The 15,784-nt window shown below is 33.1% G+C and overlaps 1 protein-coding gene and 1 long non-coding RNA gene across 2 annotated transcripts; both read left to right on the plus strand.

Annotated features, from left to right (window-relative positions):
- Window positions 1-1,439: 1,439 nt before the first annotated feature.
- LOC146938365 (uncharacterized) lies at window positions 1,440-5,601 on the plus strand. The gene is made up of 2 exons (XR_015031265.1): window positions 1,440-1,561; window positions 5,386-5,601. It is a non-coding gene; the product is annotated as an uncharacterized LOC146938365 (long non-coding RNA).
- Window positions 5,602-5,995: 394 nt separating this feature from the next.
- LOC146938366 (uncharacterized) lies at window positions 5,996-12,362 on the plus strand. Its single transcript, XM_085752308.1, has 4 exons — window positions 5,996-6,168; window positions 7,217-7,640; window positions 10,651-10,757; window positions 11,583-12,362. The coding sequence occupies exons 1-4, from the start codon at window positions 6,066-6,068 to the stop codon at window positions 12,017-12,019; spliced, it is 1,071 nt and encodes a 356-aa protein (XP_085608434.1). The 5' UTR covers window positions 5,996-6,065; the 3' UTR covers window positions 12,020-12,362.
- Window positions 12,363-15,784: the final 3,422 nt, after the last annotated feature.

Here is a 15,784-nt window from a genome sequence, read left to right on the forward strand (position 1 = left end):
CTCTAAGAAAATAACTTTTTGTTTTTCTTGTGTTGATTCCTGAGTCCTCCATTTTTTGATTCTTCGTCAATCAAATCATGTTTCGTAATCAAGATCCTACACAAGATCTTTCTTCACCTTACTATGTTCATCCTAGCGATGGACCTCATTCAGTTGCAATCAAGCCTCAAATTGAACACGTCCAATTATCAAGCTTGGGCGTGTGCTATGCGTAGAGGTCTTGGTGGCAAGAACAAATATCAGTTTGTAGATGGAACAATTCCTCCTCCTACATTTGATGATTTAAATTTTTCTGCATGGGAGCAATGCAATAACCTCATTCACTCCTGGATCATGAACTCTGTTTCTGATAATATTGCACAGAGCATTGTGTATATTGATAACGTTTTAGATGTTTGGAACGAGTTGAAGGAGCGGTTTAGCAAAGCTGTTCGCATTCGTGTTTGGAAGCTCAAAACTGAGATCAACAATCTCAAGCAAGGTACTGGTTCTGTTAATGACTATTACACTGAATTGAGATCCCTTTGGGAAGAGTTTGATAGTCATAGACCTACACCTTCATGCGTTTGTCCTATGAGATGTGTTTGTGCTTCCATGCAAAATTTGTTTACCCAGTTCTGTCCAAAACTGACCTAGTTTGGGGGAGAGAGCAGCCCTTCGTTCCACTATAATGATGAGTAACTTTACAAAAGAGATATCAATGGGTTCAAGAATAAGTCTCCCGCCTAATTCTACCCAAAGTCCCAATCTCTTCCTGTGACCAATAGATTCAATCCTAATAGTATTTCCCAAGGTGAATCAACCCCAACCCTAGTGTTTGTTGCCAAGAGCAAACTCTATACAAACCCTAGTTTTCTTGTTGACTTCTAAACCCTTGTTTTCAGCCCCCTCTATCTCAAGGTTTACATTTGATACAAGGTCTATATTTATAGAGAAATATAACTCGTAAAGTTGAAACAGATTCACGCTGAAGATACATTTCCTTTCTTTTTCTCCTTCAGTGAAAGAATATTTGCATCAAAAATATAATATTCCCTTTCAAAATATATTTGCATCAAATCGTCCTTCATACGGTACAAAAATATATTTTTATTGTCCATAAATATATTTTCAGCACAAAATATATTTGAAACAAATCTTTTATATTTTTAGCAACAATATTCTCCATCCATCAAATTTTGAGTCATACTACAACAGACATGTTACAAGCTGTTTCCATAAACTCTCCCAAACAGTCTTGCAAATACTTATGCCATTAGATAAGTTCAAATAAGCCAATCCAAACATACCCATGGTGTCATCAACTATTCATTCCAACTTCTTATCGTGCTTTGAAAAGCTCAGTGCTCAGATTCTTTTGTGTAGCCAATAGGCTCTAAAAAATATATACACTTACAGACATTATTCACAAATCCCTTGAACATTCATTTTGTATATTTTCTTGATTATTGATAAATGTAGAACACATTCATAATTCTCCTTGACATATTTCAAATCTCTTATTTTGTTGCAGATTTCACCTAACTCTTGTTATTACTGCAACAATATGCTGCTGGATGATGTAAGTCCCGTTTGAGTGTCATTCTGCTTTTAGTTTGTATCGAATAAATAAAGGAATTAGCAAATTGAAATTGTGCACCTAGGTTTATTTTTCCCCTGATAAGGAATTTATTAATTAGAAGCAAAACAATAAATTGCATGCCCATTCTTGGATTTCTGGCCCATGAAATAATTTCACACTTACAGGCTGACATGTACACGGTATTCATAGGAATTCTGCTCTTTACCCAAACAGTTTTGCTCATTCCCAAAGTAAAAGTCCAAAATTCCCCTACGCAACTTAACATGCGCTAGTGTATTCTGTACTTATGTTAAGTCACGTTACGTGACTTAACATGCGCTAGTGTATCATGAACGTGACTTAAGTCACGCACAACTTAGCACTAGCGCGAGTTAACTTGAGCACGTTGGGTAAAAATTGATTTTATTCTATACTAATTCATTATTATTCGAAATTATAATAATAAATCCGATTTTATACTAATTCAATTTTATACGAAATTATAAAATAAATCCGATCCGATTTTATAATAATTCATTTTTATTCCATTCAAAGATTACAATAAGCAATACAAAAATTTTATTCCAATTAACTAATCTACTTAATATTTGTTTACCCTCTTGAGGTAAAAACTTATTTGATATCCTCTTCGGTATATGTCAATAGCTCATGGGGAAAATAGTGATCAGTCCTGTTGGGGAAAACGACATCAAGATGCTCTTTTCCCCATCGGACCGACCACTACTTCCCCCATAAGCCACTGGTATATACCTAAAGCGGTATAACCAACCTAGAAACTATAGAAACAAAGAAGAAGAAGAGAAAGAGGGGGGGAGAGTGGGATGAGAAAATGTGAGGAAAAGAGGAAGTACGTGAGGGTTTTTATAGGCGGTATAAGGTATATACACTTAATGAGTCCAAAAATGTGGTCAAAACTTAAGGAAAACGTGTAAAAAACTGTCAAGACCATTGACTACCGTCCAAGAAACGTTTGTGCTTCATTTTTTAGCACCGGCCAACTTGCGCAAGTTAACTTGCACATAGCCTATAAGGTGCGTGACTTAAGTGACACATAGCTTATAAGGTGACTTAACTAACGCAATAAAATAATTAGAATAAATATTGCGATAGCGTGAATTCGAATAAATATTGCGATAGCGTGAATTCAAATAAATATTGCGATAGCGTGAATTCGAATAAATATTGCGATAGTGTGAATTCAAATAAATATTGAGATAGAGGGTTCGTTACATTACATAAACGACATGTATGTCAACAATTACATTACATTACATGCACCTTCCAACTGCAACAATTATCTTACCACTGAATGGGGCAAATTCAAACTTGCTAAGCAGCAGGACTCCAGCATACGATCAACATCTTGAATGATGGTATTCAAGTGCCAACGAAATGGGGTCCATTCCTTGACACTTGAATACCATCGTTCAAGATGCTCATCGAATGTTGGAGTCATGCCGATTAACAAGTTTGAATTGCCCCATCCAGTGTAAGACAATTGTTGCAGTTGAAATGTGCATTCCAACTACAACAATTGTCTTACCTGTGAAATGGGGTAAATTCAAACTCGCCAAACAACAGGACTCAAGCTTTTCGCTCGACGTTCATGCTTTCCTTTGAAAAGAATAAATTTTTGTTAGGCTTGATTTAGATGAATGTATTCAAGTGCCACCGAAATGAGATCCATTCCTTGACACTTAATACCTTCATCTAAACCAGCCTAACAAGAATTTAATCTTTTCAAAGGAAAAACATGAATGCCGAGCGAAATGCTTGAGTCCTCGCCGTTTGGCAAGTTTGAATTACCCCATTTCAGAGTAAGACAATTGTTGTAGTTGGAATGCACCTTACCCTAACTAATGACGATCTTCTGGCGGAATCAAGCTGTTGATAATATCTTCAGTTGAACATGCTGTGCTCCCAAAACATGCTCGTCGCGTTTTCGTCGTTCTTTAACTTCACCCAAGTGAATGATACTCTCCCCTCGTCGAGCTTTGGACGTTTATACCGAACATTTTGCACCCTTCTTGTGTCTCTGGGGTTGAGTGCTTGGTTGAATTCATTTAGTTGATCCTTGAGACCTCTTAACGTTATATCAAGGCACCGAACTTTCAACCTCTGAGGTTCTTCGCCGTTGAATTGTGCATGAACGTCGATCCACCCGGCCATTGCTTCAAATCTACACAATTACAAATTAAACACAATCAATGAAAAACTCATTCAAACATTTCATCAAACACTTGGAGTGCAAATTATACATAAACCCTAAAAATAATAACTACAACATAAACATGCAAAGATCTAAATAATTAAGCAATATTACTCATTTGCATGTAACATTGTATCATATATTGCAAAAACAAAATAACTAAAATTTAAACAAACCCTAAATCTAAAAAAATCTAATCTAAGTGTAAAAAATCTAACATAATCATGCAAACATCTAAACATCATAACAATTAAGCACTATAAGTCATTTGCATGTAGCATTCTATCATTTCTTGCAAAAAAAAATTAAAATTTTAACAAAAAAATAAACCTAACAAATTCTAGATTAACAAAAAAAATCTACCATACCAACATAATTTAAGTGAAAACTTACTTGTTCTTGTTGTTGTAGTGTTGTTTGATTTGAAGTTGAAGGAATTTTGGAGTTGTGTAATTTGAGAGAAAATTGAGATTTGTGTGTGTTGTTTGAAAATGAGACAGAATGTGGTTCTGCCTGACTAATAATAGCACGCAACGTGACTTAAGTCACGCTGCGCAACTTAAGTCACGTTTACATTATGCCTAGCGTAAGTTAACACACGCTACAAATGTTAAGTTGCGTAGGGGCATTTTGGACTTTTACTTTGGGAGTGAGCAAAACTGTTTGGGTAAAGAGCAGAATTCTATTCATAGTTGTTAATGTTGTTCAAACTGTTTTCTCTCTATAGCAGTTCTTTACACTCTACTCTACAATGATGTTTTTTGTTTTGTTTTTAGTCTTATCAAAGATAATACATCAGCCCTTATTAAACAGATGTAATTGCAGGAATCTTAGATAAATGAACCCAATGTAGGTAGTGCAGTTTAGTAAATCATCCTTGAGTGTTGCTATTGCTTCTCTTCAAAGAAGGGCATTATGTTTTATTGGGAATTAAGTGGGTCACCACCACCATGTTCCCTATTTTTTGGGTGTCAGAGTCCGATCCGGCTCCTATAAAGTGAACAATTCACTCTACACTTTAGAGTGTAAAGTGAGTAAGATCAACCATTAATAAACCACTAATATCATTGTAGGTACACCATAATAAAACATGAGTTTGTTAAAATAACAACCCTTAATTGTTGACTTTATACACTATAGTAACTTTAGAGTATCCAAATCCCAAATACTCCAATAGTGAAACTTACGCAGCACACTTCGCATGTCCCACCATGTTCACTATTTTGATGTTTGTATATGATGACATGTTGTAAATAGTTTGTCATTTTAATATGTTGTACTTACTTTCTAAATGTATGGTTTTACTAAATTAAATTATAAAGAGATATTATGTAGCTATTTGAGTTTCCGTTCATCCTTATGCTCATTTCATCGTATCCTCATGGAGTTTGGTACAATTTGATGAACATGTGTAGAGAGGTATAACTCATTACGTGTAAAAACAGTATGTCCAGAGGTTTTTTTGGGGAGGGGGAGAAGATTAACTGACGCTTAGATGGAACTTTCACAGAAAGGAATTTTTCATTCTAACTTGTAATTAGCCATTTAATGTCATGTTTGTCATTGTGCTCACGTTGGTCTTTCCTTGTATCAGGTGGGCGATTGTATATCTAGCACAAATGAAACCACTCATAGTACCTATACTAAGTGAAGGCGAATAAGTATGTGAACATATGTAGCTTCACGTTGGTCTCAGATCGGTTGCTGGAGAGAATTTGATATCAGCTCTCATGAGTCATTGATTATTTTCTAAGGGTGGATATGTATGTATTTCTTGTTGGATAATGGCATTTCTGTTGTTGCCGGATAATGTCATGTTACAGTTGTATTCAACCCTCATTCATTTTCAAATCATTTGTGAAAAATAACAAATTACACATTAGTTTTAAATAAAATAAAAAATTACTTTATTTTAATGAAGTACTGGAAATGTTATTTGATGATAATTGATCTCTAATTAGCTCTAAACATCTTAATTTGTTATTTTTAAAGCAAAAGAGTCTATAGCGAAAATGGGTCTTTACCCAATCCAGAACTCAAATCAAAGAAGTGGAACATTTTCAACTGTTATTTCTAAATTAATATTCACATCTTTTCAGAAGGTTTTTTAGCCACATGTTTTGCATTAATTTAAATTTAAATTTAAACTTCAACTTGACTCTTAGCCCTATAAAGAGAGCAACTTCTTTCCATATATATACACACACACACAAAAACAAATTACTACATTATTATTTATTATCAACCATTGCAATATCATCACCAAGAAGTGACATGGTTTACTCAAAATCATATTTATTTCTTGGTCTTAATCTTTTTGTTTTTCTCTCTTCTCAAGTTTTAGCTGATATTCATGTTCCACCAACACTTACTGTCGGTGAGTCATTCTAGCCTATAATTTATTTTTGTATGTCAAATGCATATTTGTAAAGAATTTAATATTAATCTATGGTCAACTTAAACAAGTTTTACTTGTGAATATAATTATCACACTATTATGCTTCTTTTTTATTTACTTAAAAAATATACCAAAATGATTCAATTTGTGAATGTATCGTAGAAAGTTCTATGTAAATTTTGGGCATGGATCGTATTGCGCCTACTAACAGTCATAATTCTGGTGATTGGAGATTAGCTAAAACTATTTTGCCTCATTGATTAGAAAGAAATCTCATAAATCAATCAACGACTCACATAAGGATCTTTTTAATTCTACCAGCACTTTAAGTGATAGAAACAAGAAGTCTCAAGGTTGTCATGGAGGGTAAGAAGGGTTGGTGGCCAGTGGCGGATCTTACTTAAAAATACTAACATAAAAGCTATATACAATTTTACTTAATCAGGGGAAGCCAAATGAGAGAGGGTCTAGTAATTTTCTTTAAATATGAGATGTATTATGGTATCTACCTATGTAATTTTATTTTAATTTTTTTTAGTGGGGGGAGCCACTACTCCCATGGGCTCTTTAAGAGCTTCGCCACTGTTGGTGGCCGGTGGGAGATGTATAAGAAGAGAAAGGAGTAGGACAACAAATTTAATATAGCTAAAGTTAAACATATAACTTAAAAAAGAAAAATATGCATGATCTCTTTTTACCATAATGTCGAAATGTGAGTTAGGGGGTACATGTAAATATTTCGACATTCAAGTCAGTATGAGTGCAAAAAATGAGAGTTTTTAGTATACATTGTGTGTACTTTGCTTTTATGCTGAAGGGGCCCTTTTATATGCTTGGTTACAGAGTAACAGACCATCAATGTCGAGCTCTAACTATTATATGTCATGAGGTGTTATGGAGTAAATGAATTTTTCACTTTACACACACTTGTATTGCACCATTTAGATATTTGTGTCATTGTTTTAGGAAATGCATTTTTCACATTACACATACAAATCATTATCATCTTCTCTTTGCACTTTTGTAGAACCCAATCTTCCTTCAACGGCCGATCAACTCAATGACAAGCAAATCTCAAAGATAAAGGCGTATTTCAGCCTCATCGATAAGGATGGAGATGTTTCTATTGATAATGAAGAACTTGACACTCTAATACGGTCGCTTGGCCTAAACCCAACTGATTTAGGTTTGATGGTAGCGATGAATAAGTCTGACACTGACGGAAATGGTACCATTGATTTCACCAAAGAAGAGCTTCTCATAGCTTTCTATAAGCCTGACACGGATCATAATGGTTTTGTCTCTGCATCTGAGTTGCATTATTACTTGACAAATCAAGGCATCAAGGCGACCCACGAAGAAGTGAACGAGTTTGTTCGTGAGGCTGATACTGATGGTGATGGACATCTAAGCTTTAAGGAGTTTGTCAGACTTGGCAGATTCACTGTGGAGTGAGGGTTTGCACCTGCCTATCAAGCCTGAATACGTAGTACGAGTACGATACGATACGGGTACGCGGATACACGATATTTTATTCAGGATACGATACGGCTAAGATACATTTTAAAAATATTTATACTAAAATTTATATGCATGTAAAATATTTGAAAAAAAAGCATTAATTACTCTTCAATACTATATAATCATAAAAGTAACGATTTTCAAAATAATACATATGTTCAAAACAAAAATTGTAATGTCTACATATAAATCATATTCTATTTTCATTCATATGTTTGAATATCAACAAATGCATCAATAAAAAAACTATAAATAAATTTTATTTAATGTTGATTGATTGAATATCCTCTCTCTCTCTCTCTCTCTCTCTCTCTCTCTCTCTCTCTCTCTCTCTCTCTCTCTCTCTCTCTCTCTCTCTCTCTCTGTAATTTCACCCCCCGCCCCCATTTTTTTTTTTTGTTAATCGAAATACAATTATAGTGATTCATATTTTAAGTTGAATCATATACATCCGCATACGACACAGGTATCCGGAATTCATAGCAACATGCTCACCATGGGTTTTGAAATTTTTCACCAATAACTTTTTTTTCCCACATTTTGACCCCTATATTAAGGTTATAGATTCTGGACTTACACCCCCAAAATCCTTACGACTTAGTTTTAAGTTTGGATTTTTATTTCTAATGAAAATTCCAAAAAGCACAACCAATCTAATGAAAATTTCAAAAAGCACAACCAAGGATTGAACACATGACATGACCTTATGATGATGCATATTAAGTTCTACTGTTTAGTTATCCTGATGTTGTTGTCATTTGGATGCCAATTTATATAGTTTCATATTTGTTTTTTTTTTCTTTTTCTTTTGAGACATTTTTCATATATGCTTTTTTGTAATTCTTTCATTTTTCCTTTCCCCTTTTTTCATTTTTTCCCCTTTCTATTTGGAGACTATAGCCATGATAGTTTTCAATCTATTATGGATAAAATTACTCTTTCAATTTCAAAGTGATAGAAATTATAATGGATTAAATAACTTTTAGTCCTTACAAAACTAAGCTGATGATATATTTTATTATAATATTCTAGATATAGTTACAAAAATTAATTAAAATTCTAAAAGTTGAAACAACATCGACTATTTATGTAAATAGAGAGATATTTTGGATGAATAAAATGTGTGATGTCTTTACGGAGAAAAAATTAAAATTTTGTTGGACGAAAAAGTATGCACCCTCAGATCTAGGGTCGTGGATATGCCACTGGACGTGACGATAAAGTGAAGGGGCCAACAAAAAATTTGAAAAAGCACATGAACATATAAAATGGAAACTTATTGTTTTATTTCTATTATTAGGTGTTTTCTTTGGGGTCATTAGTTTTTTGTTGGTTGGCTTGCTTGCTTTAATTATTGCTTCTCCTGATTATTAGTTCTTTACTTGTTTGCTATGTCCCTTTGTTTAAGTAGTCTGAGTGACTTTTGTCTCACCTCCATTTGTACTTCACTTTTCATCTTAATTGTTTGTTTACTTAAAAGTTATATAGTTTAGGAAATCAAAGACAACTTTCACTTTTCATCTTTTTGTTTTTTTTTTTTGTTTAGAAAAGTTCCACCCTCCACCCAACGGTGTATACAAGGATATCTTGACGAATTACCAAAAACCATTTTGAAGAAGAGACACAAATTTTATGATATATTTGGTTGAATTTTATGATATACTTATAATAGTAAAACATCATGTTGCTCGTTACACCACTTGAAATCACATCAATTTTTGATTGAAAACAAAAAATTAGTAGGCCTGTACGTTCATTAAACCAAAATATTTAAACTAAAAAAAAATTATGAGAGCATTTAACTTTCTAAAAATAAGAGATTAAATTATAAACTTATGAGTGCATAACTCTAATTGTACGATGCTTGTTTTTTCAAACATTGATACGAGGACAAGGAAAAATGGAGAACAATGGATTGAAAAACAATATAAAGTTCTTGTCTCTCACTACTCAAGACTAAACTCTTTTTCAGAAGTATGTGTTATCTAAAGGGAAATGTTAACTTGTGCCTTTAGGGCACATGTTAAGAATTCTACTAATAGAAATTATGTATTGAAAATAGTGTTAATTTATTGCTCAAAATGTTTAATATTATTATTTTTTTCAATTAATTCTTACCATTAATGGAATCAAATTAATGCTTAACATGTGCTCTAAGGGCACAAGTTAACATGACCCTTATCTAAAATATCATGATACAATTATTTCGTATGAGATGCATGGCTGATGAGACGACACAAAGTCTGGCTTGTGGGCGTCCCACAATACAAGTATACATAGACAAGCAATTGACTACTAAGACTTCGGCTTCGCCGCTTGTCATGGCTTCTTTCTTATTGACTACTCAGATCGGTTGCTGCAGAGAATTTGATATCAGCTCTCATGAGTCATTGATTATTTTCTAAGGGTGTATATGTAAGTATTTCTTGTTGGATAATGGCATTTTCTGTTGTTGCGTGATGTTGTCGTGTTACATTTGTATTTAACCCTCATTCATTTCAGATGTTGGTTCAATTTCAAATCATTTGTGAAAAATAACAAATTACACAGTAGTTTTAAATAAAATAAGAAAATAACTTTATTTTAATCAAGTACTGTAAATGTTATTTGATGATAATTGAAATCTCTAATTAGCTCTAATCATCTTAATTTGTTATTTTAAAGCAAAAGAATCCATAGGGAAAATGGGTGTTTACCCAATCCAGAACTCAAATCTAAGAGGCTCTATATAAACAAGTGTTGCATTTTCATATTTCTATATTAATATTCACATCCTTTCATAAGGTTTATTGGCCACATGTTTTGCATTAATTTAAATTTAAACTTCAACTTGACTCTTGACCCTATAAAGAGAGCAACTTCTTTCAATATACACACACACATAAACAAATTACTACTTTATTATTTATTATCAACCATTGCAATATCATCACCAAGAAGGGACATGGCTTACTTAAAATTATATTTCTTTCTTGGTCTTAATCTTTTTGTTTTTCTCTATTCTCAAGTTTTAGCTGATATTCATTTTCCACCAATGCTTACTGTCGGTGAGTCATTCTAGCCTATAATTTTTTTTTTTTTTTTTTGTATATCAAATGCATATATGTGAAGAATTTAATATTAATCTATGGTCAAGTTAAACAAGTTTTACATGTGCATATAATTATCACCCTATTATGCTTTTTTTTATTTCCTAAACAAATATACCAAAATGATTCAATTTGTGAATGTATCAAAGAAACTTCTATGTAAATTTTGAGCATGGATCATATTGCACATACTAACAATCATAATTCTCATAAATCAATCAACGACCCACATAAGGATCTTTTTAATTCTACCAGCACTTTATGTGATAGAAACAAGAAGTCTCAAGGTCTTGGGGTTGTCATGGAGGGGTAGAAGGGTTGGTGGCCGGTGGGAGATGGAAGAGAAGAGAAAGGAGTACGACAACGACAACAAATTTAATATAGCTAAAGTGAAACATATAACTTAAAAAAGAAAAATATGCACGATCCTTTTTTACCATAATGATGGCGTCCGACAATAACAACCATCGAAATGTAAGTTAGGGGTACATGTAAATATTTCGACATTCAAATCAGTATGAGTGCAAAAAATGAGAGTTTTTAGTATACATTGTGTGTACTTTGCTTTTGTGCTGAAGGGGCCCATTATAAGCTTGGTTACATAGTAACAAACCATCAATGTCGAGCTCTATTACGTGTCATGAGGTGTTATAGAGTAAATGGATTTTTCACTTGACAAACACTTGTATTGCACCATTTAGATATTTGTGTAGTTATTTTAGGAAATGGATTTTTCACATTACACGTACAAATCATTCTCATCTTCTCTTTGCACTTTTGCAGATCCCAATCTTCCTTCATTGACCGATCAACTCAATGACAAGAAAATCTCAAAGATAAAGGCGTATTTCAGCCTCATCGATAAGGATGGAGATTTTTCTATTGATAATGATGAACTTGAGACTCAAATACGGTCGCTTGGCCTAAACCCAACGTTTTTCGGCTTGATGGTATCGATGAAAAAGTCTGACGCTGACGGAAATAATACCTTTGATTTCACCGAAGAAGACTTTATCATAGCTTTTCCTAAGCCTGACAAGGATCATAATGGTTTTGTCTCTGCATCTGAGTTGCATTATTACTTGACAAATCATGGCACCAAGGTGACCAAGGAAGAAGTGAACGAGTATGTTCGTGAGGCTGATGTTGATGGTGATGGACAAATAAACTTTGAGGAGTTTGTCAAATTTGTGACCATGCGCGGATCCATTGTGGTGTGAAAGTGTGCACCTGTCTATGAAGCCCGAATTCGTAGTACGAGTACGATACGATACGGGTACGCGGATACACGAAAATTTTAAAATTCAGGATACGATACGACTAAGATAAGTTAACAAAATATTTATACTAAAATTTATATGCATCTAAAATATTTTTTAAAAAAATAAACATTAATTACTCTTCAATACTATATAATCATAAAAGTCATGATTTACAGAAAATAATACATATGATCAAAATAAAAATTGGGAAGTGTGCGTATAAATCATATTCTATTTTGATTCATATGTTAGGATATCAGCAAATGCATCAATAAAAGAACTTTAAACAAAGTTTATTTAATGTTGATTGATTGAATCATATACATCCGCATCCGATCCAGGCACGTAGTCATGACAACAAAACCCATACCCGTGGGTACCCGCCCGAACCAACCCCATTTTGACGGATTTTCCCCACTTTGATTAGGTTTGGGTACGGGTTTGGGTTTTCCCTGTTTCCAAAACACGGGTACGGGACGGGTAACGGGGATATAGGTACCCACCCTTGTCGCGGTGATTTTTGGATATCAAACTATTAATTAGTTTTGACTCGCAAATTTAAGTTCACCACCGAGCTTTTATTTTTCCAAAGGAAAAGGGGAAAATATCAAATAACCCTAAAAATTAAGAGATCAAAGGTCCGGGGGTTGGTTACGTTAAGGTAAGGTATTAGCACCCTAAACGTCTATAGTATCTTATAGGAACCTCTTGTTTTTATTTATCTTGTGCTAAATTAATTACTTGCTTGTAAAAAAGGCCTAAGTGTGAATAAAGTCTAAGTGTAAAGAAAGAAAATGTTTTTGTTATTTTGTTGATTTGGGAAGACAAAGTCTTTTGCCTACATACCTGAATGGGATCAAAATCATGTAGTTCGGGGTAAAAAGTCGAGTGATTGGTTTTGGTTGATTTTAAAGTTTGAAAAAAGTTTCAGAAGAGGTAAGAGGCCAAAATGGCATAGAAGAATAAAAATGTGATTCGATTGATTTTGAAAATGTTTTTGAGAGGATAAGAGGCCGAAATGACATAGAAGAATAAAATGCAATTCGATTGATTTTAAAGTTTGAGTTTATAAGGATGTTGGATCCAAAATAAAAGTCCCTTTCCCTTGGAATTAATCTAAAGTTACTAGTTGTTTGATTTTAATTTTGGTCCTTGATTTGTCCTTGATTTAGGTATTGACATAAAGCGGAATAAATAAATATGTGTCGGTGCTAGATTCTCATTTATATTTTTACATTGTTCCTAATTACATTCTAAATCACAATAATAAAATGACAAAAAAAGAATAAAATGCATAAGATAATAAATTAAATAAATATGCTAGAAATAAAAAATGCATGAGATGATGCTAAACCTAAATAAACTAAAAGCATAAAATAAAACTAAATAGATAAAAAAACAATAAAGTAAACTAACTATAAAGAGAAAATAAAGCATCTAGTAAACTAAAGTAATAAAAATAATGCAATAAAATAAACTAAAGAAATAAAATAAAGAAAATCTCTTACTTATAAATGTTAACCCATCTCACTATACTTAGCCTCATTTTAACCTAATTTTTTCCTCCACATTTTTGCATTTAATGTTTATCTAAAGTAAAATAAAATTATGTTCCTAATTATATGCTATTTTTTTTGGAAAGGAATAACCATTAACCCGTCTAGCTATATCTCTTACTTATAAATGTTAACCCGTCTCACTATACTTAAACTAATTTTAACCTAATTTTTCCCTCCACACTTTTGCATTTAATGTTTATCTAAAGTAAATTAAAATTATGTTCCTAATTATATGCTATTTTTTTGTAAATCTCTTACTTATATATGTTAACCTGTCTCAATATCTCTTATTTATAAATGTTAACCTGTCTCGCTATCTCTTACTTATAAATGTTAACCCGTCTCGCTATACTTAACCTAATTTTAACCTAATTTTTATGAAATACTATATCACAATCATGACATTCATCTAAGCTATGTTGTTACCTATTACCTTCAAATTTTACATTCGATATGACCCGTGCGTTAGCACGGGTCGATGTTCTAGTAGAATAAACTAAAAAAACGTGCAATGAAAATGAACTAAAAAAACCTAAGTAATGTTGCACACATGTATGTGTGCTTAAAAGAAAAAAAAAACAGTAGAAAATAAATAAATAAATAAAACAACCAAAAATTAATTAAAAGTTTTTAAAAAAGGAAAAAGTAAAAAAATTAAAAGAAAGTGGGGTGTAGTAGCATAGCAAGGAGGCGTGCAAGTAAAAAGATAGTGAAATCAGAAAAGGGAAATGGGCTCAGGGAAACAGTGTTGGGCTCAGGAAGAACAGATATGGATCATTTGATCCATATATGAAGGCCAGGGAGATGAGGGAGTACAGGCATACTATGGACAAATGCGCTTCGTAACAAAAAAGGAAACAATCAGTGGCCGTCAGATTCAAGATCTGATGGCCTAGATTTGAGGACGCACGGAAACGGCATGAACGGCGCGCACATGATGACAAAGGGGCTATAAATTCGTTTTTCAGAAAAACAAAGCCATTTTTTATATAAAAAAAAACTTCTTTCTCTCTTAAAACCTAGAGAGAGGGGCTTTGGCTCTAACCTCTCTCTAGGATTCTGGCCTAAAACCGGCGGTGGAGGGGAGAGAACCGACACGGTAGTTGGCCGACCAAGGGGGCGGCGCCACCGCACCGAAAAAAAAACACTTCCTTTGTCAATTTTTTTTTTTGTGCTTTCTCATCCTCTACTCGATTTCGGTGTCAAAATTTTCAAATAAACAAGTTAAATCCCTAGATCTAAGTAAGAAGACCGATGAAAAAAACCAACCTCTCCTTCTCTTTCTTCTCCTTGGTTTCGGTTTGGGCTGTTTCTCCTGTATATAATTTCGGATTTTGGTTGTGTTTGTTTTGGGAGAATCGAAAGTTGTTTATTGTGGTTAAAAGGGTTTTGAAATTTGTTGTGGTATTTGTGGTTTGAGGTTATGGTGGTTGTTAATGGCCGATTTGTTGTTACTGTTGGTGATTTGAGAGTGTTTGTGTTGATTTTGATTATGTTGGATGTTGTTGTTCTTGATATTTTGTTCAAAAAAAAAACAATGGTTTGATTTTGTGATTTCCTTTTGGTGGCCGAATTCTCAGTTTTCTGGTCTTGGGATGTGTGCTTGAGATTATATAGTGGGATGATTTAGGGTTGTGTTGAAAATACTTGGACAAAAATACCCTATCAAAGGGATCCTATGCTATCTGGCAGATTTCGACACAAGGACACAAATAAAAATGGACTTGGACCAAAATGACTAAAAAATAAAAACAGAATAATTAAAAAAAGTAAAAAACGAAAATTAAAGAAAATAACAAGTTAAAAATAAACTAAAAGCAATAATAAATAAAAAGAAATAATAATAAAACAAAATTAAATAAAAAAAACAAAAAATAAAACTGAATCAAAAATAAAAATAATAAAAACTTAAAAGTGTCCCTTCAGAACAAAAAATGAGGTATTTTAAAATACCTCTCTGCCGAAATTTCGTATGAAACGATGAAAATTCCCGCCTTTAAAAGACAAGTAAAAATGAGTCAAAATTGGGTCAAAAATGGGGTATGAAAGATTCCCCTATTTAAGTTTCTTCGACCAGAGATTTGAAAGTGAAATTTCTAATACGATGTGTCGAAGAGACTTAAATACAGAGTACGCCATTTTGACCAATTTTGACTGCAAAATG

Source organism: Medicago sativa, chromosome 3, assembly GCF_051527215.1.
Source record: "Medicago sativa cultivar Bolivia chromosome 3, Bolivia_mono, whole genome shotgun sequence".
Lineage (NCBI taxonomy): Eukaryota > Viridiplantae > Streptophyta > Magnoliopsida > Fabales > Fabaceae > Medicago > Medicago sativa.